The sequence below is a fragment of the Muntiacus reevesi genome, chromosome 3 (assembly GCF_963930625.1).
Source record: "Muntiacus reevesi chromosome 3, mMunRee1.1, whole genome shotgun sequence".
NCBI classification, from domain to species: Eukaryota; Metazoa; Chordata; class Mammalia; order Artiodactyla; family Cervidae; genus Muntiacus; species Muntiacus reevesi.
The window spans coordinates 139,433,200-139,460,259 of NC_089251.1; the positions used below are offsets into that span (position 1 = coordinate 139,433,200).

Below are 27,060 nucleotides of genomic sequence, written 5' to 3' on the forward strand. Positions count from 1 at the left end.
GACAAAAAAGACCCTCTAACTTAATCTCACTAAAACCAACATCTCTAAAGTAGGCCTATTCCTATCCACTGTATAACAACTCATTTATTTTTTGTTTTTGTTGTTTTGTTTCTGTCAGAATGACAAAGACAGTATAGACAGTCTCCAGATATCCAGCACCCTGTTTCTCCCACAACTTATATCTTACATTTATTAAAGTACAACTGTCACAATAAAACAATGTAGAAACATTATTATTAATTCAAGTTCACACTTTACTGAGATTTCTCCAGTTTTTTCTAATGTCCTTTTTCTGATGGTCACTTATTTGTACAGCCTTGACAATACTATTCCAGTGATGTTATGAACAGAAAATGTATAAAGCATGTGCTCTTTCAAATGAAAAGCTTTTAGTGTTACCCTCATTTGTAAAAAAGAGTTACACTCATCAAAAAATATTGCTATTTCCAACTTAAACTTCAAAATGAAAACTACATATTCGGAGATGTAACACACTCTTGGAAAAGAATAACTTAGAAGACACTTAGGACTCTGGCAAAGATTTGGGGAACTTGGGTTCCCCTAGTCCCACTGGTCCCTCTAAGGGCTTCAAACTGCTCTCCTAGCAGATTTGGAAATCTTAGGATCAAGTGCTTCAGAGCCCTCTACTGGCCACTGCTCACCACTGCAACCTCATTTTGGTTCATTCTTGACAACAGCAATCTCCCTGAAAATATCTTCCTCCACCAAGGATATGAGAGAAGGCAGCTTTCACGTGCACTGTGCTAAACGCCACATAAGTGCAAACAATGTCCTAAAGGTGAGAATTTATACAGTTTAAAAAAAATGTTTTCAACTCTGCCACACATAATGTGGCAAATTTGAAAAATGTTAAAGTAATAATCAGTAAACAACCACCAATCGGGGCCAAATTCAAGACAACTAACTCCAAAGATGCGTTAAAGGACATTGACTACAGTAAAATGATCTTTTCATAAATTTTATTTCCAATTTAACAAGTCAGGAAAAGATATAAACTTAAGAAAATTTTTTCAATTAAAAAAAATTAAACTTTCAATAGGTGAAGACAGAAAAAATTCCTAGATCAGCAACTTGTAATTTCATCTTATTCATGTCTATCAGTTTCAAAAACATTTTACTTAGATCTCTGCCTCAACTTTCTTCTCTTTTGATTTGGCCTAAGACATCAGAATGCATGCTCTAGAACAAAAATTAGGGGGGAGGAGGCATAAATTGTTAACAAGAATGAAATCATACCAAGTATCTTTACCAACCACAATGGAATGAAATGACAAGTCAGTAACAGTAGGAAAACTGGGAACGTCACAAGAATGTAAAAACTGAACAACAAAATACTGAACAACTAAAAGATTAAAGAAGAAATCACAAGAGATTAAAAAAAAAAAAACAAACCTCGAGATAAGTGAAAATGTAAACACAATATATCAAATTTACGGAGGCAGTGAAAGAAGAATTAAGAGGGAAGTTCATAGATATAAATATGCACATTAAAAAAGATCTCAAATCAATAACCTAACTTTATACCTCAAGGAAACCAAGAAAGGAGAATAAACAAAACGCAAAGTGAGCAGATGTAATGAAATAATAAACATTAGAGCTGAGATAAACAAAATAGAGAATAGAAAAACAATAGGGAAAAAAAATCCAATGAAACGAACAGTTTTCTGCCACAGCTGGGGGTTTGGGGAAGCAGGCGCAGGCTGCCCGGGCATCCCTGGGGGCAGGAGCCACCTGCTCTGTCCAGGGGCTCTCACTGTTGTCAGCTGAGGCCCAGCCGTGGTGGGTGGGAATTGCCGTGCTTACAGCTGCAGGATGCAGTTTGCTGGATCCTCTTCAGGGATCCTGTGAAGAGTGGGAGCAACTAATAACAGAGCCCGCCTGGAGATGGACTCAGCTGTTCCCCGCTGGGCAAGGGCTGAGCTTTCTTGAGCGCCCTAAGGGAACACAGAAGAACTGAGGAAAAGGAGATGAACAGAAAAGGCCAGGTCCCTACTGGGTGAAGTGAGCCCAAGGATTTAGCAACCCCCTTTCTTAGATCTATAGTTAGCTAGTTAAGTCGCTCAGTCGTGTCCGACTCTTTGCGACCCCGTGGACTGCAGCCCACCAGGCTCCTCCATCCATGGGATTCTCCAGGCAAGAATACTGGAGTAGGTTGCCATTTCCTTCTCCAGGGGATCTTCCCGACCCAGGGATCGAACCCAGGTCTCCCGCATTGCAGGCAGACGCTTTAACCTCTGAGTCACTAGGAAAGCCCTTCTTAGATCTATAGAGAAGGGTTATTTATTAGAGAAAGGCTTCGATTCTCCCAATAGAAGGAGGACAGAATGGACAGAGGGCAACACAGCTGGGCCCGGGCTAGGCTTAGGCACCAACTCCTATCTCCTTTGGTTAATTTCCTCTAGCAGATTCAAAACAAAGTGAAGTTGATTCTCAGTTTATTGTAAGTACTCTTTTTACAGTGTTAAGTCTCCAAAAGGTCAAGGCAGTTTTATCTCTTAAATAACATGTCAATCATATAAAACAGCCGGAACCAAAGTAGAGAAATATATACAATATAATACACTAAGTATTTTCAATATTGTTAATTGGATTTTTCATATTAAATTAAAAGAGGCTATTCTGATTTACAATGTCATTTCTCTCATTAAAATTAAACCTGTCAAAGACATAATGTACATTTTTCTTTTACAAAACCAGGAGAGCAGCATTAATAAAACTGCTCATGATTGTAATTTTTATTTTTCTATAATACAACTGCACCCGTGTTACAAAAACAAAGAAGGCATTGCACTAGATGGTCTGAATACTGCTTAAGTCAGCATGTTAACACTTGAGGAATAATGAATGGCCTAGTCTGTTTTACCACCAGGCTCATTCACAAGGGTTTGTACTCTGCTAGCTAAAGCAAACTTTCTGTAGGTAGATAACTTTCCTCAGCAGTTTTATATAAGTCCACCATTAATGGGTAAAGAGCCAAGGAGAAGTTAATGCCACAAAAACCAACACAACCCTACTATTTACAATACCAAATAAAAGCCAAAGCTAGAAAACCACTCACTTGCTGAATCAAGAGAACAATTATAAGTAGGACATTCTGTATGAAAATTTGAGTATCTATAAATTTAAAACATTCAATAGACTACAAAAGGGCTTGCAACAGTTTATTCCCCTTATTTTTCTCAGGCTTGGGTAAAAAAGAAAAAAAGGAAAAGAAAATCCTTTATATTTTTAGTTCTGATGGCATTAAAACAGTTTATATCTGTAGGTAAGATTTTTATACAATGCAACATGTTTACATAGCTTTCTTGTGCTACTATCAACTATTCTCAGAATTTGTTTTTTATGCTACAGAAGAAAGTATTAAGAGTCCTTCCTCATTCTTAACTTTTCAGCATCAAGGTTCTCCAGGCCTCGATGGGGAATTCAACAGAGGTAAACAGTCACTCAGTGCCTAACACTAAGGATACAATATTTGAAAAGCCTTATGTATCTGGTAGTGGCCTAAATAAGAGCAGCAAGAGGCCAGGTATATACAGTTCTACTACTCATGACAAATTAAGTTTTATATTTTCCCTTCATTAACACAGTTTTAAATGGACAGACCACCCTTGCAAGGAAACAAGTATTGCTTCAGATTAAATTACATTGGAATTTTTTAGCCACAAAAATACCTAAGCAACAGCAGTACTTAAAAAACTAATAATAATAATTGATTCTTCAAGTCAAGGGCAAGGAAACCAAAATCAAGAAGACGCATTATTGTCAAGACCTATTCCAATGGAGCACTCAAGCTATACATACGGTATTGAGACCAAAACAGAGAAACAATCTGATTGCATCGAGGGGAAGACACCTGCTCCTGGAAGTGTTCCTGACTAGAGGTGTGAGCAATGGACAGGGTAAACAACCCTAAGTATCCTGACACACAAAAAAATAAACAGAGATGCAAGACATGTTTACATTCGAAATGAGATGCAGTATCCATTGTTCCTGGACATGAGAGGAGTGAATATCTCCACATCTTCCAGTCCTGGACTGGTCTTTGACATCAAAACCAACATCAGGGCTTTGTATTGTTCGAAAGGCACACCGTACGTTTAAAAAAAAAAATGCTTGTCATCAGATCAGTCGGAAGTCCTTGGTCAGCTTGTTTCTAGTGCAAACCATGTCTCTAATAAGCACCAAACACCAAACTAATGCTTTCATTTTCTCAAGTAAACTTTCCAAAATGCTCCTATTTCATAAACTTAAGTCTCTGTAACTGGAATATATCCAGAGTTTTTCTTATTATGTGAACGTTGCAAAACAAACACGCTACTATGGGAAGCCTGACAGAGTGGAAACCTTAAAATGTTATAAATCCCCAAATTAGCCCTATTATGGAAAGAAGCCAAGAGAAAGTGTCTGGGGTTGTGTTGTTAGCCATAGTTTAGTACTTCTGATCACTTTTTAGACAAACAAAAACTATTAAACAAGGAGTTTCTTACTAAGAATACCTTATTTCTTAACATTTCTCAACAGTCAGAACTGGCCTAGAAATTCGTACAGAAAGTTAGAGAACAAGGATGTCCATATAGGAAACATCTTAATTTTATAGATGCTACATAAATCACCAGTTATACCTATAGTATACTGTAATACACTACAGGTCCTTTACCTCTACAAAGAACAGGCGAGTGCTTCCCTCACCCAATTTCTTGGATTAGGCCTAGTTTTTCTTTTTAGATTAAAAATAATCTTCCATTAATAATTATCCCTTTTGGGATTTAATCATTTTAGACTCATTTAGTAATATCTCCCTGAAAGTGGGAGAAAAACCTAAACTATGAGCATGTGCAGACAAGTGCAGTTCTGCATATTACTTGCACAAAAGTTGTAAACAGGCTTAAAAAACAGCTCCAGAAAAAGACCTGAAGTTAATGGCTGTGGCCTCCTGTCACCCACAGATAAGAAGTGACGGAACTTCAAAAATAGCAAACATACTTGAAAACAGGGCAAGATACAGAACAGGAGAGGATTCCCAATTTAAGTCAAATTCCTCAGCAGAACAAGAACAGCTTGCATCCATCTGTTTAACTGGCCACTGACAGAATAATTCAGAATTGTTTTAAAGTTTCAGAAATTCTGATAATAGGCAAACATTAAATTGTTACATAATAAACACAAGAAAAATTCACCAGCTCTACCAATCTTTTCCAGATAAAGAATGTACCCAATGTGAGGCCAGGAGAGTCACAATCTATGAGACACTGTTTGCTTTACGGGATTGTCAACAAACATGACAAACCATTGTTCAACTGATCTCATCTCCAACCATACATCTGTCCTCAGCCCTTTGAAATGAATCTAGATTTCAGCTTATATGAACAAAATATTTGTGCAATTTCCCAGCCCACGGATAGCTAACTGTGGGTATCAAAAACCAAAGTGCAAATTCATGGAGTTTCAACCCTTCAGCTACAGATGGCCTACCCAACCTCAGAACTGAAAGGCCTTTGCACACTGTGGTGAATGTGACGGAGAAATAAAACATGTGGCTGACTTGTGGTCCTCTGTCTCCAGGCCCCCTCTCCTCCTGGCCCGTTTCAGAGCACGTGCTTCATCTCAGCAGTTCAGACCCAAGCCTGTCCAGTGGTCTGGCACCATCAGGAAATACTTGTCCATGGCTTCACAGAATCTAGTCCTGTACAACTCTGGGGAGACCACGGTCGGCATTTTACCTGGGATTACAAAAGGGCAAAGGAAAAAAGGAAGCTGTTATGTAACTGACCCAATCACTGACTTCGACAGCTATGTTCTTTCATGTAAACGAACATAAAATGCCATGTCCTGTAAATACACACACTATGACGGGCTCAGAAAAAAGGCAGGGAGCTCATTGTGCAGCATGACAAGGGACAGGTCCTTCCTGGTAGAGCTTTTTTATTTTAAAAGACGCTCTTGCCTAGAAATGAGAGAGGTCTGAACGCACACCTGGTGCTCTCAGTGCTCAGAGAATGTAAAGGACGTCAAGTGTTACAACAGGACAACCTCCTGTTCAGGAACTCTGGCCCTTCTTTCCTTTAACTTTTCATTTTGAGAACCTCTGGTTTCTTAACAGAGTTTCCCAGATGATGCAGTGTAAAGAGTCCACCTGCCAAAGCAGGAGGCACAAGAGAAGTGGATTCGATCCCTGGGTCGGGAAGATTCCCTGGAGCAGGAAATTGCAACCCACTCAAGTATTCTTGCCTGAAGAATTCCATGGACAGAAGAGCCTGGCGGGCTACAGCCCAGGGGGTCACCAAGAGCCGGACACGGCTCAGCATGCAGCAGGCACTGCATCTTAACACATACTTAAGATCCCATGTTTCCCCATTTAAACAATTCCTTTTATTATTTGATCATTTTGGAAATGATGATAAAGTCAAAGATAACCAGTTATGTTTTATCATTTTTTCTGAAGTATCCACTTGTTATATGTTAACTGATGAGGAAGATAATGAGAACAGTTTAAAGAGTAAACAGAACAAAAATTCTGCTTACCTTGTCCTCCTAAAATTCCTGTTGATTTCACAACCATCTCAAGCTTTTTGTCCCAGGTAAATGTTCGGATATAATCTGTTGCAGGGGGTGAGATTATCAGTAAAAGCTCTCTTAACAAATATAAGCAGATAACAATCACAATTACCACTGCTATTACTTCTACATTAGTTAACACTGAGTGCTGGCAATATTGTAGGTGCAGACAATATGCCAAGGGCTGTCCTAAGGGTTTTTCACCATATTAATTCTTCCAAACCTCAAAACAACCTCACAGGGCTTCATCTTAAGTAAATTCCTGAATACAGATATTTTTGATAAAGATAATGAAAATGAAAAATCTGAATAAAAGTACTAGAACAGAACTATTATTTTTTAAATTTCAAATGAGTCTGTGAAAACATTCAGTAAGCTATTACTACACCAGGTTCAGTATAGTCTTCAAAGATTGCTCTGGTTTCAATCATGAACTGCACCTAAGGCACACTCATCGACCTACCTATAATTCCAACTACTAGCTCATTGCTGGTATCGTCTCGCCCAACTAGCAAAGAATAGTCTATAATGAGGTGGCTAGAGAGGAAGTGGGAGTCGCTCCGGATCGAGGCTCTCAGCACAGCTTTGGAATGAGAACGGATATACAGAGGGTTGTCTCGAACCATCTTTAAGAGATTTTCATCCAGAAGAACGACATCACAGCTCTCTTTCCCGGTATCAGTTTTTACGTTTCGATTCCTAAGTGAACCCTTCAAATCAAAAACCTAGCAGAAAGAAAATTCTCTGTCATTTATGTGAGTTGCTACAAATGGTTAATTAATATAATTAAATTTAAAAGGCAGAAATCTTCCTTGTAGCCACTACCCTTATAAACACTTTAATATTTAACTTTAAAATTAAGTCATTGAATGCATACATTGCAATTGTATAATACAAAAAGCACATGGTGATATAATTGTATCATATGAAACTAATAACTAGGTACCCAAATATTCAAATATGTTAGAAATATACTGACCCATTTAATCAACTATAAGAAACATTAACAAGTAACTCCAAAATTATACTGCTGAATCATAAAGCAGTTTGAAAAACAGATGTAAACAGTCTTAGGAAATTTCAAGTTTGATATCAAAACTGTGCAATTATAAACGACGATGCAGAAGCAACAGCATATTTCTAGGAACTTCTAGATAGTAGGAAAAGCAATGCTAGTCAGGGGACTTGGGAACTAGACCGGTGGAACCTGAGGTGTATTCTACAGACCACTGCTAGTCAGTTGTTCCTGACTCAAGATGAGAGAAAAGTTGGTGCTAGAATGTAAACTGATTACATCATTAAATCTACAGTTTAGTTTAGCAGTTGCTTTTGTCATAGCAAGACTTTCTCAATGAAGAAAGCAGTACATTAAATTACATTCTTAAAAAAAAAAATTACCTTCTAGAACATGCTCCTAGCTCCACAGACTGGAAACAGTTCAAAGACCAGCACATTTTGTTCTAGAATCTAGACTAACTTGAATTCTAGGAAGAGCAGTGAGACCTTGATAAAGCACTCAATTCCTCTGAGCCTCAGTTTCTCCATCTTTAAAATGGCCAGACCCATTGGATCTGCCTTCTTATTCTATAATTCTGTGTTTCTAGGATATTGGTTATGTTAAATTTTAGGACCAGTCCACAATATTCCTCTTTATTCTTTCCTAAAAGGTTCAGTAACTCAAAAGTTAAAGCTGACCTAGTGACCAAAGTTTAATATTTACTGTCAAATACCATGTTATTCTCTAATTCATTACGTTCAGGAACCAGAAGTACAAAGGGATCCAGCACCTTAATACTTTGCGTGGTTCATTATCCGTACCTGTGCCATCTTTCTCCCGTAGAAAAGATTTTCCATGACAAGGAGATCTAGCTTCTTCTCAGTGTTGTTCTGAGAATTCTTATAACCAATTCTGTAAACTCCAAGAATCTTGGCCAATGCAGTAGGCCTCTAATTCAGCAAAGATAAAAGTAATCTCTTATAAAAAAGGATTACTTATGAATATTATCCTTAGTGAAGTAAGTCAGTGAAAGATAAATACTGTATGATATCACATACATGTGAAATCTAAAAAATATAGACACGAATGTACATGCAAAATAGAAACAGACTTAAGAAATATAAAACAAGCTTGTGGTTGCCAACGCAGAGAAGGAATGGGGGAGGGACAAATTTTTTCTATGAGAATAACAAACTACTGTGTACCAAACAGAAAAGCAACAAGAATATGTCATATATTAATATATAGGGAATTATAGCCATTATCATATAATAAATCATAATGAAGTAAAATCTGCAAATACAAGTCATTATTCTGTATACCTGAAACTAATACAATAGTGTAAGTCAACTATATTTTTTAAAAGGATTATTTATAATTTAATATCAATATCTGGATTATTCATGTATTATCCAGACAAGATTTTCTATTAATATGGTCAGGAGACCTTAAAAGAAATTCTGAATCTATAACGCAAGTAAAGCAGCTATGCCAATAAAATTATTAGATCTTTAATATTCTCCCAAGGGATAATCCTTCACAATTTCTAAAATTCACAAATTTTATTATGATATAATTTTTCCAATAAAAGGTAACAAACCCATAAATGGAAAAAAAAAATCTACATGACTCCTTCATATTCTCACTGGTAAGGTCTCTGTTTAATGACACGTGGGCAAACTGCACACACACACACACACACACACACAAGTAGGGAAAAGTTTGAAATCCCTGCTTTCTGCCACCCCTCAAAAGCACAGTTCTGTTCACTTATTACCATAGAGAAAACTGCCCTTAGGACTTTCAGGATGTGAAATGGACCAGTAAACTCTAGTTACAGATCAGGGTTTGGGTTTCTACCTTTTGCTGAACGGCATTTGTAATGTAATTGAAGTAGTGTGGTGCGAAGTCAAGAAAAGACTGGACTTCTAGACGAGGCATTTGCTTCAAAATGAATCTGTCATCTAAAAGGCAAAAATTCCACATTTATTCAGTTGCAATATTTACTGAGGTAATCTAAAATAAATCATTCTAAGAATCCTAAATGACTTGCTCACTTCATGTTTTGAAGGGATATTTCCTAGATGATAACACTGAGAAGATTTTGATCAGAACATAGTTCTCAAGTTGAAGGTTTGGAAGGGCTTCTGAGCATCTATATAGTCAAGAAAACTCTACATTTGACAGTTACACACCTGAAGTCATAGCTAGATGATTTACTTTTTAAAACTACCAAGTAAAATGTTACAAACTCCTTTGTTAGCAACCCAGGAACTAACAGTCATGAAAGTGCCTATCAAGCACATCTTTCCTGATGCATTTTCTCAAGTAACTGCACTTTCAGTGAGTACGGAGAACTCAACGTGTAGTACAAATGGTCACAATCTGCTGTAAACTTCTGCAGTTTAAGGACTTGGCCTTCCAGTTTTCAAGTCAAATGTTTCTATTTTTATCTTTCTCCCATCAGCTCTGAGGTACCTTGTGAGTTTTCTAGACGTTGTCTGTTACTATTTACATGTGGAAAACTCGGGACTAGAAAGAATTTAGTAGGGATTTGATCAATGCTTGTCTTTCATTATACACTATACACCATGTATTTTTTCAATGTTCTTCTTTCATCCTCTTAAGCATTAAAAGAAAAACATGCTTGCTAAATGACACATCACATTACCTCATTTCAAGGGATTCATAAATTACCCGAGGGAAAAAAGATGGATGCTGCTTAACTAGTAAATGGTCAGAAAGGCCTTGGAGAAGGAAATGGCAACCCACTCCAGTATTCTTGCCTGGAGAAATTCTTGCCTCCAGTATTCTTGCATGGACAGAGGAGCCTGGAAGGCTACAGTCCATGGGGCTGCAAATAGTCGGACACAGCTGAGCAAGTAAACAACAGCAAAAATGCCTACCTTCAGTAGCGTAAAAGGCAGCTCCTGATTTGCCTCCTCGGGCCTGCCACGGAGAAGAGTGAGAAAGGGAACGAATGAAATCTTCTTCGCTGCTGCCCAGAATCACTTCTCGCATCTTATGAAACTCTCCCGCATAGTAGAGCCGACAGTAAAACTTGGCGTTGGCATCCGAAAATTCTACAAACAGAAATGTTTTTAGAAAAAAGCTCTTCTGAATCAGAAATATCTTTTCCTTCTTGCCCACTCCCCACCCCCACACCAAATGCAAGCATTTAATTTTCTCCATGATAGTATTTTTCATGTTAAGTCTACTACATCCCTGTTTATCACTATTCTGTTATCTTCAGGAAGGATTAAGAGAGTACCTTAAGACCACCCTTACATATTTCTAGGAAAAAATCATAAAATAAGACTCAGTTCTAATTTTATGCTGGTTACGGCATTTTCATTGTTGTATCGTTACATCTTAAATTTCACTGTATGTGTTACTATTCTGGGTAACAAAACTTGTACACACAATTCTAGATGCCTTGGTAAGGCTCTGTGGCTCTAAATTATACAAGAACAAATTATTTAAACCTTATACATCTAGTTAAATTAAAATTTACAAATTAAATTATATTTCAATTAAATTTACAAATAGATTTCCTTTTAAATTAAATAATGTATACTTTATAAACTAAATCTAGATGAAACAAATGCTCATCAGCACAAAGACTTAGTATTCATTTCAAGAGATAGGATATTTATCTAGTGTGAAGCTAGGAGCTTCAAATAATGGAGTTTGTTCAATTATAGTCCTGGGTCCCCAAACCAGAGATTTATCTCATACTTACGAAGCTCCACATGAGGATTTGTAAGTTGTTTCTTCTGTGTATCTCCTCCATCTACTTCATCTAAAAGATTTAACATCAGTAGTAAAGCCGAAGTTTTAGGCAGTTATCAGCTCATTTTGTGTATTCTTTTTCCCTGATATAAACTAAAAACTAAAGTCAATTAGTATTATCCTAGTCAAGTCACGTTCAAGCAAGCATCATGTATACAATTAACTGTAAATTATTACAATAAAAATGTATGTACCTTTTGAAAGATAAATTTTTAGATTAAAAATCAGACAATTCAGATTGAAGAATAATTTTTCTTATAGTTAAATAATCCCTATGATAGCAATAAACTCAATTCTAACATCAAGACTTTCTGCGGCTATTTTACCAGAGTTTATGACCAGTTTTCCCTGTGTATAGAGTAATGTTTTCCCAATATTCTGAGATGTTCTCTTTATCGTATACTAAGATATATGTACACTATATAAAATAAACTAATGTCTAATTCAGAGCTGTTTTTTTTTTTAATTTTTTATTTGACTAATGTGTCTAGGCAAACTTATTGCCAATTATTGTGGAGTTGTAATATATTTTCATTCTAATTACTGTAGAGTTGTAATATATTTTAACATCTAGAAGAACAAGTCATCCTCTAAGTTTCCCATTTCAAAATTATTTTTTTCAAAGCACCAATACCTTCTAAGGATCACAGCCTATAGAATACTAAACATAGATCTTAAATATTAATGAAAACGTATCATGCAGTTTCTATTTTTTAAACTACTAATCCATGCTGTAACCCACGGGTTGCCAAACTACTCCTCTAAAGGGCCAGATGGTAGGTATTTCACTCAGTTGCCACTACTCAACCTGCCAATATAATGGGAAAGCAGCCAGACAGTAAGTAAATGAAAGGGTGTGTTTATGTTCCACCACAACTTTATTTACAAAGACAGCCAGCTTAGTTATCTGACTCCTGGTCTAACCCTGTATTCAAACACCATCAGGGAGATGTATTTTTTTAAATACCTAAATGAAGGTGGGTATCAGTAGCTTCCACCGTACAGAGACTGGAAAAGAAAGGGGATGTCTGAGAGGGCAATGGGATGACCTCATTTGAACATACACCATGAGCTACAGGGTGAGACAGATGCGTAATGTCACTTAGTCCTCAGTAAACCTTGGAAGACACTGCTTTTCCACTTTATCGGTACGGCAAGTAAGGATTTCTGATACCTCCACCTGGTAAGTGAGAACAGTGATACCTGAAACCAGCTGGATTCTCCCAGCACCAGGCTTTTCCCACTTGACCCCACCACTGTGTGATAAGAGCGGGAAGGCCCTGGTTTCTGCAGCAGAACCATCTACTTAATGCTATAAGGAACATAACCAACTGAAGTAAGTAAATCCAAGCCTAGAACAAGCACATTTGGTCTCCTTCAACACACCTTGAGGCTCAATGCCTTGATTCTCCGTCCCCTCCTTGCCCGTCTGCCCCACTTGGTAGTAAGCACTATCTGCTCCACGTAAGGTCTCTCTCTTCTGGGAAGAGAGGTCAGGGCTTTTCCCTGCTGTCCCTCGGAAGAAGGACAACATTCCAGAAGCCTTTTTGGCTAAAAATAAGAGGTAACATATTAAGTACCGGTCACTGCACATAGAAAAATAAAAATTTTCAATTCATTCCTGTGTAAGCAGTAACCATTATATGAAAGTAACAAATAAGAGTAACACTGATAGATTCATTTGAACAGATTATTATTCCACATGCTTTATGGGGGCTTTAAGGGGCAATCAAGCACTCATTATCAAAAACAGAAGAAAAGCAATGTTCAGATAGCTACACATCAAAATGTGAGAAATTATTAAATACAGAGAAAGACTTTAAAAAATTTCTTTCCAAGGCTGTCACAGTATCTTAAGCAACAAGTTTAAGATAGGTTCTTATAGTATTACAGTACACCCCATTAAACTAATACAGAACAGTATTCCAAGCTACGAGGATTCAAAGTTATAAGTAACATATTTATATCATCTGTGTTCCTATATTTTAACACAGCAAAATATATAATTTGAGTTTTAGCATTTTTCAAAAATAAGTAGTACAGGATGACCAAAGATATCACTAAAGATTGCTCTATATTTTTATTCTTCCTTTTGAGCCTCATCATATCATTAATACATATGATCCTAATTTTGGGGTAGCCTTTCCCTCCTCCAAGGAATCTTCCCAAGCCAGGGATCTAACCGAGGTCTCCTACATTGCAGGTGGATTCTTCACCAGCTGAGCCACGAGGAAAGCCCAAGAATACTGGAGTGGGTAGCCTATCCCTTCTCCAGCGGATCTTCCTGACCCAGGAATCGAAACTGGGTCTCCTGCATTGCAGGCAGATTCTTTACCAACTGAGCTATCACAGAAGCCCTTTGTACACTTACTATTAACAAAATCCACACCAAATCTCAATCATTAAGTGCTTACTTAGGGTAGCAGACACTATCAGAGTCTCCTCAATATCCAATCCCACCTTCTTCCTTGCTAACAGAGCTCCAGTTTTCTTTGGGGCAGCAGCATGCAGTGTTCTAGGAAATTAATCATGATTTATATAAGCTAGCCAGGACAATGCTGCTCACCACGTTATCAGTCTCCTTTACAGGAAAGGGTGGCCATGAGACTCAGTTCTAACCAATGAGACTGCAAAGGAAAGGGAATTTCCTAATAAAAGAGAAGAGCAGAAGCTTGTACCTCCCTTCCTTCTGCCTCAAATGCAGACATTAGGTGGGACATCTCTGACCACGAGTAAAATTTAAGAGAATCAAAGAGAAACTAACCCCTATGTTGTCATGACAAAGCTAAGTAGCTGAACCAATGCCTGAAACTGCCCACCTGCAGATGTTGCTATTTTAGAAAAATAAACTGTCCTTTGTGTAAGCCCCAGTAGTCATTTGAGTTTTCTGTTCAGTTCAGTCACTCAGTTGTGTCCGACTCTTTGTGACCCCATGGTCTGGAGCATGCCAGGCTCCCCTGCCCATCACCAACTGGGTTTTCTGTTACTTGTAGGGAATATTCCTAACTGACAAAGTCAAAGAGGCACAACTTCAAATCCCTGCTCCCCACTACCTGTGTAACCTTGAGCGAAATGCTTAATCTAGGTCTTAACTTTCTGAAAAATGGAGTATGTCAAATATGGGGTTATTGTGGGAATTAAATGAGATAAGACATGAAAAGTTCTTTTCACAATGCCAAAAATGCTGCAAAAACAAACAAACAAAAAACTGATGTTATATTTTTTATGCTGCATGCTTTAAACTGAAAGCTCTAGCCAAGAAGGCCAATCCTGTTTCTTTTTGCATGGACCTTCTTTTTGCATGAAATGCTTCTAGGCATTTCAAACTCAAAAATGTAAAAATCAAAGAAAAGTGAAATATACACAAAAGAAGATATATAAAAATTTTACATCCATATTATATTTCAAAGATCAGAAATAATAAGTCCTTGCCAGATGGCATTTCTTACTTAATGTGTTTTCCTCTCCAAACCACAATTACACACACAAGTACTTCTCCACTTGTAATCTTACTTGGTTGTGGTTCTGCGTCTACGGCACGGTTTGTCTGTCCTCCACTGATCTCAGGTAATCTAATTGGGCTGCTACTCTTTGGTCTGTTGTCTAAAGAACTAAAATGAGAAACAGAAGAAAAGTTGGTTTTACATGATTCAGACACAAAATAACAAGTACTCTAATTCCTGTGTGAATCTACTTTCCACCTAACACCACACACAATATCAGAAATCTAGTTCATAATTTATATAAACACAGGTTAGCACGGAAGAAAAAGTCTTGAAATGTATACTAGACTTTTAAGAAAACGAAAAATGTTAAAGCTATAAGAGTACAGGGTCTTAAAATATTTTTCTCAAGTCTATCAGAGCTGCATTATAGCACCCCTAAGTCAATGGTGACAATTATGACAATTTGTCTCAAATACCTAAAATACTTAAAAAGCTGATTTAGCAGAAGTTTGCTTTGTTTTTTTAGCTGTTAAGATCTTTAACTATTATGGAAAACTCTTAAATTATTTAAAGTACAAAGCTAGGCAGTAGTTTACCAATTTCAGAAGTTAGTACTTTTTAAATATCAACAGCAAAGAGAACTTAAAAACTTAAAAATGTAAATATGCAATACACTTTGAACTGCTCTGACAATTACAAGAAAACTGCAACCTAGCGGACTTTTTAAAGGTCTTTTGCTATACCTGAATTTTGTTCTGTCAATTTCTGGCTAAAAAATGAGTGCCACTGATTATACTCTAGAAACTTTTACATCAACAATAAGCTGTAATAAAACTCAAATAGGAACACCTAGAAAATGATAACAGTGCAATTAAAATAAATTTTCCTCAATCACAGATCACCTGTTTGTTGGAAGCCCTTCTTCAGCACTGTTTCGCTGAGTGGCTTTGGACAATTCCTCTAAGGCATTCCGGTATTCTTTACAACTTAGAATAGAAACAGGTTGAAATATGTTAAACATTAAGGTCTTCTTTTAAAGTAAATCATATGCTTTAGAATAAGCTTTGCATTATAGAAACATAAACATTATAAGCATCCACATCTAATGTACTTAGACAAATACATTACAATTAACTAACAAAAGTTATCAAGTAGAAGCTTCATGAAGAAAGTCAATATACTCACCAAAAAATAGTACAAAATATAATCCAACACACCAACCAGACTCAATATCCTAAACAATGATTGTGAAGGCTTTCATACTAACATTTAGATCACATGCCTTCAGGGGTTGAACAGCTAACTGAAAAGCATGAAACTTCACCATTTAGTGTAATAGAGAGGAAAGGAACTTGAGAGTGCTTTTCAACTTAAAAGTACTAAACTTTAAGGAAAAAACACTGTTTTTTTTAAGGTTGCACTGTCCAACAAAATCCAACTAGCAGTCTGGGAGCCCTGATTTAGATAAATCAGATGTGAACATGTATTAATTTTCTAAGATATTAGAAAAAGGTGACGTCAACTAGAAAACCTGCTTCCTAATAGTACAAAACACATGTTTTTTTGGTTGACTTTCCCGCTTTTCATGTAGTATAACTAACCAATAAAATGAGAAGCAAATACTTCATGAACATCAAAAGGCAATGACAAAAGAATGTATCATATGGAATCTTCTAAAGGAAAAAATTCCTTATTATCCAAATAGTAACTCTAAACTCCATAAATGCTGAAGTCTATAAATCTATCTTATTTATTCCTTATACCCAGTACCTAGTATACCACACATTGCAATATTCAAATATTTGTTGAACAAGTGGACAACTTGTAACCAATATTAAAAATAAAATTTTAATTTCAATGTCTTTCAATAGGGAAAAAAACTTTTTTTTATTAAACCTCAAACTAGGTACTATCACTGCCAAGACATCATTAAGATTAAAAAGCTTTGTTATTTTAGGCACAATATATAAAGATTTTTAAACAGGGGTCCTTCTTTGAGACACATAACTGTGGGCATGTAAATGAGTTAAGGCATAGGAACAGCATTACTCTAAGGAAACTTTACCTTCTATGTGTGGGAAGCAGGAAGGAAATAAATGAAGAATACAAAAAAGATATTCAGAGGATATAAGGCAGATATGTTCCAAGTATTATATCAATAAATAAACCAAAGGAAAGGATACAATGGACATGTATTATAATATAGAGAATGGACAGAGGATATTAAGTACTAGCAAATAACTTGCCTAGTTAACTTAATTATTAGGAGCTTGCTTAAGAATCATTCTGTTAATATTTGGGTAAACAGTACATTACCAGATACAAAAAGAATAAACTGTCACACCCAAAGGATATATATTCTGTACTTTTATTTACTACTTTACATTTACTTATATTTTGCTCTACTCTATGTAACAGAGCTCAATAATACAGCAATTAATAAATAAAAACACATAAAATATAAAAATACAAACACAGGTGAAAAAGCCCCATGAGTAATACCTGAGAGCAAAAGCAATGATGGAGCTGGGCTCCTTCTCACAGACTGCAATGGGCACTCGTTCATGTTCATACATTAAGTAGTGTTTATCTGGATCGCTGTTCAAAAACAAATAAATCAGAACAAAATTAGCAGAAAACCACATATATGACCCATTAGCACAATTACAAGTAAATCTCAGGACAATTTTAAGTTAACTAAATAATGCACAATTACATGAACATAATTAAGCCAAAATGTATGCAGAACCTGAACGAACAGCCAAGGAAAATAGATCAACAGAAAGTTTTGAAAGGCAACTGAAAATTATCAGAACTGTTTTTCAAATCAGAGGGTCCTGGAATCATCAAACAAAGTTTTTTACATTGGCAAGACAATGGGCCATATTTATCTCAAAAAGTACTTACAATGAATAGCAGAAGTTTAAGAGATTTTGTTCTACTATAAGTTTGAAAGAAAAGTCTTCTGGAAATTGTGGAAATGTACCACTAATCCAGCATGACATAAACTATTCAAGCCTGAAGCAGAGAAAACAGAGGCCTTTTACACATTTATACCACAGAACATACAGCTCAAGACATGAGCTCCTGAGAGCAGGAGTATCCCTTATTGATCTTTCTCCACATCCTGAGGCATTAAAGCTGACACTCCATAAGTTTAAACATTAACTGAATAAATAAATACAGAAGTCAGTTGAGAACAAAGGTCCATCTTTTGGATACATCTATTTCACTGGAGCAAGCATCATCAGCTGATAACCAGACATGTCAACCACTAGAAGAAAAACTCTCACAGCCAGCCTATGTTTTTCCCCCACTGTGAGAACCTGGTACAAACAAGATTACACAAAAACTTGCATGGGCCATTGCAATTCATCACCACTGTTAGAAAAGCACCATGTCCCAGTAAAGTACTGGGTCACTAATACCCTCATATACAATCAGCAATATGTTTCTATGACCAAGAGATCAATTGTTGTTGTTATTCAATTGCTAAGTCATGTTCAACTCTTTGCAATCCCATGAACTGCAGCATGCCAGGCTCCCCTGTCCTTTACTATCTCCCGGAGTTTGCTGAAACTCAAGTCCATTGAGTCAGTGGTGTTATCCAACCATCTCATCCTTTGTCACCCCCTTCCCCTCCTGCTCTCAGTGTAGCAGTATATCTTTTAAAATGTGTGTGTGTCAGAAATCCCTTGCATCCCTATATACTAACAATGAAAAATCAGAAAGGGAAATTAAGGAAACAATACCATTCACCATCGCAACAAAAAGAATAAAATACTTAGGAGTATATCTACCTAAAGAAACAAAAGACCTATACACAGAAAACTATAAAACATTGATGAAAGAAATCAAAGAGGACACAAACAGATGGAGAAACATACCGTGTTCATGGATTGGAAGAATCAATATTGTCAAAATGGCTATTCTACCCAAAAAAATCTATAGATTCAATGCAATCCCTATCAAGCTACCAACGGTATTTTTCACAGAACTAGAACAAATAATTTCACAATTTGTATGGAAATACAAAAAACCTCGAATAGCCAAAGTAATCCTGAGAAAGAAGAATGGAACTGGAGGCATCAACCTGCCTGACTTCAGACTCTACTACAAAGCCACAGTCATCAAGACAGTATGGGACTGGCACAAAGACAGAAATATAGATCAATGGAACAGAATAGAAAGCCCAGAGATAAATCCACGAACCTATGCACACCTTATCTTTGACAAAGGAGGCAAGGATATACAATGGGAAAAAGACAATCTCTTTAACAAGTGGTGCTGGGAAAACTGGTCAACCACTTGTAAAAGAATGAAACTAGAACACTTTCTAATACCATACACAAAAATAAACTCAAAATGGATTAAAGATCTAAATGTAAGATCAGAAACTATAAAACTCCTAGAGGAGAACATAGGCAAAACACTCTCCAACATAAATCACAGCAAGATCTTCTATGACCCGTCTCCCAGAATATTGGAAATAAAAGCAAAAATAAACAAATGGGACCTAATGAAAATTAAAAGCTTTTGCACAACAAAGGAAACTATAAGTAAGGTGAAAAGACAGCCCTCAGATTGGGAGAAAATAATAGCAAATGAGGAAACAGACAAAGGATTAATCTCAAAAATATACAAGCAACTCCTGAAGCTCAATTCCAGAAAAATAAATGACCCAATCAAAAAATGGGCCAAAGAACTAAACAGACATTTCTCCAAAGAAGACATACAGATGGCTAACAAACACATGAAAAGATGCTCAACATCACTCATTATCAGAGAAATGCAAATCAAAACCACAATGAGGTACCATTACACGCCAGTCAGGATGGCTGCTATCCAAAAGTCTACAAGCAATAAATGCTGGAGAGGGTGTGGAGAAAAGGGAACCCTCTTACACTGTTGGTGGGAATGCAAACTAGTACAGCCACTGTGGAAAACAGTGTGGAGATTTCTTAAAAAACTGGAAATAGAACTGCCATATGACCCAGCAATACCACTTCTGGGCATACACACTGAGGAAACCAGATCTGAAAGAGACACGTGCACCCCGATGTTCATCACAGCACTGTTTATAATAGCCAGGACATGGAAGCAACCTAGATGCCCATCAGCAGATGAATGGATAAGGAAGCTGTGGTACATATACACCATGGAATATTACTCAGCCGTTAAAAAGAATTTATTTGAATCAGTTCTAACGAGATGGATGAAACTGGAGCCCATTATACAGAGTGAAGTAAGCCAGAAAAATAAAGAACATTACAGCATACTAACACATATATACGGAATTTAGAAAGATGGTAACAATGGCCCTATATGCAGGGCAGAAGAAGAGACACAGAAATACAGAACAGACTTTTGAACTCTGTGGGAGAAGGTGAGGGTGGGATGTTTCGAAAGAATAGCATGTATATTATCTGTGGTGAAACAGACCACCAGCCCAGGTGGGAGGCATGAGTCAAGTGCTCGGGCCTGGTGGGCTGGGAAGACCCAGAGGAATCGGGTGGAGAGGGAGGTGGGATGGGGGACTGGGATGGGGAATACGTGTAACTCTATGGCTGATTCATATCAATGTATGACAAAACCCACTGAAAAATAAAAAATAAAAAATAAAAAAAATGTGTGTGTGTATATATATATATATAAGCAATTCATTATTAATCTACTTATCCACTGTTAATATATAAAGACTACACGTTCCGCAAAGTACATTATACAAAAAGACAACTCTTTTATGGTAATGGAGGGTAATTTTGGATTGAGAAATACATATATAAAGTTAAATAAACATATTTAAATATGGAGAGTATATCCATAGCTGCTGCTGCTAAGTCGTTTCAGTCATGTCCGACTCTGTGCGACCCCATAGACAGCAGCCCCCCATAGACAGCAGCCCACCAGGCTCCACCATCCCTGGGATTCTCCAGGCAAGAACATGGGAGTGGGCTGCCATTTCCTTCTCCAATGAAGGAAAGTGAAAAGTGAAAGTGAAGTCGCTCAGTCGTGTCCGACTCTTCGCGACCCCATGGACTGCAGCCTACCAGGCTCCTCCACCCAGGGGATTTTTCAGGCAAGAGTACTGGAGTGGGTTGCCATTGCCTTCTCCAGTATATCCACAGAGAAATCTTTAAAATGAAGTGAAAATAAAACCACCCAACAGCCACTGGCTTATATAATACTTACAAAGGAAATGGAATAGGATTATAGCTATTTCCTGGAAGCAAATTTGCAAAGATGGCTTTCATGGTTGATTTTTCCTTCACCTGGCTGTCTGTAGATCCCAGCAAATGTCCATCAAATACATCTAGAATGAAAAATATTCTACTTATATATTAATATTCAGGAAGAGTAAAAGTATAAAGTGTCAACTATATTTCTTTTCCTTTTTGGAACACAGACATGGGTACACCATAATTACCGATTATGGTGTAAAATTTTTGATCTAGAAATAATGACTATCTAACAGGAAGCAACCGTGAAGCATACACAGCTCTGACCCTGAGGGGCTTCTGTTTTTTTACATTTCAACATGTTTGAAGTTGAGATCATCCTGCAATCAATGGCCTCTCACCCTCAAGGGGCCAGGCAGCAGCCATGGTGAAATCACTGGTCAAGCATGCATGAACTCAGTCTCAGCTGTTCCTGTTGGCACTTCAACTCAGCTATGAGTACTGTGGCTATTACATCTGAGTTTAATTGCAATTTAAAAGTTATGTTTAAAGTTTGCACTACAATTAAGTAGTTGGTGCTTAAACAGAAAGCAAGGAAAGAAAGGGAAAAGGCATACATCTATTATTGGCGAAACAAATGTTTGTCGTTGCAGAAGTGGTTGCAATTTTTCTTTCTTTCTTATAAGGGAACAATTGTGTGCTTTATGAGATTTAAGAAAATATTAACAATATCCCCAGAAAGTAGATAAAGTTGAATAGCATTTGTTACTGAGACAGTCAAGCAGTGCTCCTGAAGAAGGGATATGGTAACGAGCTACACCTAAAGGAGCACTTTCAATGGTAAAAATTTTAAATCCCAAGGGCTAAGAAAGCATTGTGCCCCAGCACTCACAGCGTTTGTCTCTACCGGACGAAGTACAGAAATAGTGACTTGACCTGTACCTTCAGAACTGCTGGCAGTATCGAGTTCGGGGGGCCCTCCCATGGCCTGCTCAGGCACGCCTTCAGGAGAAGTAGGCAGTTGGAGATGAGGGGAACTGGTGGAGCTCTGACTGGACAGGGTGGCCAAGAAGCGGTCCTCTAAAGAAAAACACCATGCAAAATGAGCCATTTTAAAACATCATGTCCATTTCTACCTAATAACAATGTTTTTAAAATGCCAAAACCTTTTTCTACTTCATAAACCAAAGAATTTTAGCTTCTTAAATAAAGTTATATAGGTCATTTCACAAATGAATTTCAGAAATTTTAGAAATGGATACAAAAATCCAGGCAGGTTGTATGACTCAACCATAATCAGATCTTAGACAGCACGATGACTGGCAACCAAGTCTAGTACCACTCCAATACTCCCTGCACTGGACCATAATGCCTGGGCTTCCCTAGTAGCTCAGCTGGTAAAGAATCTGCCTACAATGCAGGAGACCCCAGTTTGATTCCTGGGTCGGGAAGATTCGCTAGAGAAGGGATAGGCTACACACTCTAGTATTCTTGGGTTTCCTTGATGGCTCAGCTGGTAAGGAATCTGCTTGCAATGCAGGAGACCTGAGTTCAATCCCTGTGTTGGGAAGATCCCCTGGAGAAGGGAACAGCTACCCACTCCAGTACTCTAGCCTGGAGAATTCCATGAACTTTTTATTTTAGCCCATGGAGTCACAAAGAGTCAGACATGACTGAGTGACTTTTCATTTTCATAATGCCTACCTAAATATTTTGTTCATTCAATTTAATAAGGAATGAAATTATGCACTACTGAGGGGGAAAAAATCACATGCTTATTCTCAAAGGGGAAATTCACTTATTATAATAGAAAAATGCCAGGAATTCCAAGTTGAGTTTCTATTCTACCAAGATAGTCTAAGTAAACTTCCCTTCCAATTTCCTACAGTGATACCAAGTTACTCAATGGAATATTGAGGAAAAACAGCTTAAGTCTAGAAAAGATTTTAGCGATATAAAAATATCAACTAAGCTTTGTCTGATTTTTTTTCCCTACAAAACCAGGGACTTAACTGTAGTACAATCAAGACACAGATTCAGTTTCCTTTCATCTTTCTGTTCTTCCCCTAAAAAGCAGCCTTCTCTACTGATCATCTGGCTTCCCTGGTAGCTCAGCTGGTAAAGAATCTGCCTGCAATGCAGGACACCCTGGTTCAATTCCTGGGTTGGGAAGATCCACTGAAGAAGGGATAGGCTAACCCACTCCAGTATTCTTGGGCTTCCCTGGTGGCAAAGCTGGTAAAGAATCCACCTGCAATGAGGGAGATCTGGGTTAGATTCCTGGGTTGGGAAAGCCCTGGAGAAGGGAAAGGCTACCCACGCCAATATTCTGGCCTGGAGAATTCCATGGACTGTAGAGTCCATTGGGTTGCAAATAGTCAGACACTACTGAGTGACTTTCACTCGCTTCACTATTGATCATCTATTTCTCTATCCAAACTTAGGCAATGTATTTTATAATAATCTTAAACTGACACTGCTTACAAATGCTTTACAAGGAAAAAAATGTCTCTGACCAATTGCATCAGAAAAAATTCTCAAAATTTAGTGTTTAAAACAACTTTTAGACTAAGAAACGTCTTTAAATTCTTAAAACAACTTTTAGACTAAGAAACGTCTTTAAATTCAATGACAGGTGATCACTAGACTCAAGGACCAACCTTTTTCTCCATTTGGAAGTCCTGGAGAAGCATTCCGTGGAGATGCATCCACTGCACTTATCTGTAGAGAAGGAAATATTCTGTTCTTAAGGAAATGTTAAAATCACACTAAAAAAATTTTTAACAAAGTGAACTTGCTCTTTCAACCTCTTAAGAATTATTAATACTGATGCATTTAAAAATAACAATAAACCCATTACATATTACTATAAACAACACATTTTAATTAAAAACAGATTTTTTTAATTGGTAAAAGAGTGGCCTTGTTTTATGCTTTTATAAATACTTTAATGTCTAGAAGACATTAAAGTCTTCTTTTAATAAAAGACTGTTAAATTCCTCTCTGACTTCTGCATTTAATCTGTTGAGCTGTATTATTATGACTGAACTTATAAAGATAATCTAGCCTCACACAGTTATGTAGCTGAAAAAGGGAAATCTCTCAGAGCCCTTGAAAGGGTCTAGGACCTCTGGGGTCCTTGAACTACATTTTGAGAATACCGTTCTAAACAGTAGCTCACAGACTCAATAAAATATCCAGGAACTACTTATGATTATCCATTAAGCCCAGCAACCTTTTGTTATCCATTGGACTTTCTCAAGTCCCATAATCCATTGATAAAATATATGTTTAAATGATTGTCAGCCCTGTGTACAATGTCATTAAAACCCATTTCTTACATTGCTGCTTACAATGTCCTTTGATTTGCTTACCCAAACAGAGACCTCCTGGTCATCCTACATAAAATAACTCATCATCACCTACTCCCTTGGCATTACTCTCCATTTCTCATTAATTTTTTCCTCATAGCTTTGTTTCCATTTGTTTTTAAATGTTTACTGGTTCATCTGTTTATTGTCAGTCTCACAAACAAACGTCCCATGGGAACAATAACTATGGCCTTCATCCACAAATGTGAACTTTCGTGTTCACATTTGTGAACCCTGAGAGCCCTGTACTCAGAACAGGGTCTAAAAGCACTCAATAAGTATTTATCAAATGAATGAATATAAACACAAAAGCAATGCTACAGATTTTCAAATCAACTTTCAATCTTTCAAAAAGAAAATCATCTATTGACTGATTTTATATTGTCAGTTCCATGTCTCCATATTATAAGCAAAGGTCTTACAGCACTAGCTTCAGTTTCATCAGTAGGCAAACAGAAAGGCCTCTAGCAGTGTGTGAGAGTCATTAACAGTCCCAGACTACTTGGAAATACTAATAAATCATCTTCATAATTCTTATTCTCACCCAAACTTTAAAGAAAAGTGATTCCTACACAGTTATTTATGAGACAAAAAGGAGAATTCAGTGATACAAAGATCTAAGGCACTTGGACCCATCATTCCATGAAAATACTCTGCTACAAGTACTATACACTTGTACAAAACAAACATTCTCTCAAAAGCCCTCATGGTATCAGAATAGTAAGTCCTTAAAATATACTGATGTTAATTCATCTGTCCATGGTTAGCACAGTAGCAGAATTTGGTGGTGATCCCAAAGAACTGCACACACTGGGACACATACACACACACATACCACACACACCTTCAATCAAACATGAATCCAGATACTGTTGCGAAGGGATTCTATCATGTATGTAAGATCTCAAATCAGTTAGCCTTAAACTAGGGAAATTAAGCAGGTGACCTGACCTGCTAATCACGTGTCCTTTAAATCTGTGTCCAGAGGTGAGACACAGAACTCAAGAGATCTGAAGCATGAGAAGGATTCAATTCACTGCTGTAGGCTTTGAAGATGAAATGGGCCACGTGCAAGGAATCAGGCAGTCTCGAGGAGTTGAGACTTGCCTCTAGTCAAATGCCAGGAACAAAAGGGGGACCTCAGTCCTATAACCATTAGAGTTGAACTCTGCCAACAACCTAGATGAGCCTGGGAAAAGATCCTGAGCTTCAGATAACCACCCCGGCCAAACCTTCATCTCAGCCATGAGAATGAGCAAAGAACCCAGCCATATACTCTGCCAGAGTCCCGACACAGTGTGAGATAACAGATTTATGTCTTAAGTCACTAAGTCTGGGGTAAGGTGTTAAACAGCAGGAGAAAACTAACACAGTTAGGCAAGGTTAATTAAACCACCACATAGACCTAACCTGGTACAGCCTCTTAAGAAAATCTTCTCACTTAAGCACAGAGGTAAAGCACACCCAAAATTCATAGTAAAATAGGATTGTGTTACACACCCAGGGCATCCACACCTTCTCCTTTACAGCACCTATTGCCTCTGTGATGCTATCCTCAGTGATGCCAGTAGACAGCAGTTTTTGATAAGTATTTCAAATAAATGAATTATAATGTATTTTATTTCAGGCAAAGATTTTAAAAAAATTAATCCAGGTCACACCAAGAAACCTGACAGCTTCAAAATTAAAAACGCTAAAAGTATGTATTCAATTACCACTTCTAAGTGTTACAAGAGAAATTATTGTATTTAAAACAATGAAGACGCCAAGACAAAACAACATTACCTTGCTTTCTTCACCCTGTCTCAGTCTTCCAGGACTTGGAGGAACTGAAGGCCGCTTCCTACCCTTTTCTTGTTGGAAAAGGTCTTGCAGCCTACAATTAAAGAAAAAAAGGAAAAGTGAAAAGAAACACATGGCTTTCTTTCTAATATCCTGAATAATGCATACACATATTCTCCTTATAGCTTTGAAACCACAATAATTAATTTTCCTATTTCAAAAGCAATAGATTTAACAGCTGTACATAACTAAGTTTTGTTTCATTTCTAATCAACTAATCAGTTATTATTGATATGCTTATGGTTAGAAAAGAATAGCAAGTTATAATGAGACCAACAGACCAAGGCTCAAAGCCCAGCTCTGAAAATCAACAGCTATATATCTTGGGCAAATCCCTTAGTCTCGTAGAGCCACAGTTTCCTCTGTAAAATGAAAGCAGTATATACACATGTGGGATTCAAAATCAGATAAAAGAGTACATGTCCATCTGGTGCCTGACTTAGTGCCCAGCATCATCGAAGTGCTCAATAAATAAATGCTATACTAATCCAAGTGAACTTTTCAATATGCATTAAAAGGGAACAATTTCCCCAAATAAATATTTAAATACAGGTATAAAATACACAAAACAATCAGTTGAAACTCATGGCCTAACACCCAATAATTACTCCATGATTTACTATTACAGATAAATTAGATTCAGTTAGCACACATACTGTATTTGAAACAGCAACAAGGCTATTCTCATCTTTTTTTTTTTTTTTTTGTATCTTTGTAAACTGCACTTTAAAGGATGAAAGAAGTGGAGGGTGGTAGGAGTGATGAAAATAAAACCTCCTACAACTTGAGAGTAAAAGGCAACATCCACAACTAACAAGGACATTTAAATCAAAAACATCGTGGCAGAGCACATTTTG

General features: G+C 37.1%; 1 protein-coding gene across 15 annotated transcripts in view; it reads right to left on the reverse strand.

Annotated features, from left to right (window-relative positions):
- PIKFYVE (phosphoinositide kinase, FYVE-type zinc finger containing) overlaps positions 1 to 27,060 on the reverse strand; it is a 201,996-nt gene that overhangs the window by 120,405 nt on the left and 54,531 nt on the right. For 11 of the 15 annotated variants that reach the window (XM_065930680.1, XM_065930681.1, XM_065930683.1 and 8 more), the window contains 14 exons: positions 26,147 to 26,237; positions 23,651 to 23,711; positions 21,933 to 22,070; positions 21,004 to 21,124; positions 17,314 to 17,409; positions 15,714 to 15,797; positions 14,879 to 14,976; positions 12,752 to 12,916; positions 11,316 to 11,375; positions 10,480 to 10,656; positions 9,434 to 9,537; positions 8,395 to 8,523; positions 7,040 to 7,301; positions 6,544 to 6,618 (listed from right to left, as the gene is read on the reverse strand). In XM_065930680.1, the coding sequence (XP_065786752.1) occupies positions 6,544 to 6,618; positions 7,040 to 7,301; positions 8,395 to 8,523; positions 9,434 to 9,537; positions 10,480 to 10,656; positions 11,316 to 11,375; positions 12,752 to 12,916; positions 14,879 to 14,976; positions 15,714 to 15,797; positions 17,314 to 17,409; positions 21,004 to 21,124; positions 21,933 to 22,070; positions 23,651 to 23,711; positions 26,147 to 26,237 (1,661 nt within the window). Of the gene's footprint in view, positions 1 to 4,754; positions 5,742 to 6,543; positions 6,619 to 7,039; positions 7,302 to 8,394; positions 8,524 to 9,433; positions 9,538 to 10,479; positions 10,657 to 11,315; positions 11,376 to 12,751; positions 12,917 to 14,878; positions 14,977 to 15,713; positions 15,798 to 17,313; positions 17,410 to 21,003; positions 21,125 to 21,932; positions 22,071 to 23,650; positions 23,712 to 26,146; positions 26,238 to 27,060 lie in introns of those variants that run through there. The other 4 variants (XM_065930691.1, XM_065930690.1, XR_010662429.1 and 1 more) reach the window with 3 other exon arrangements.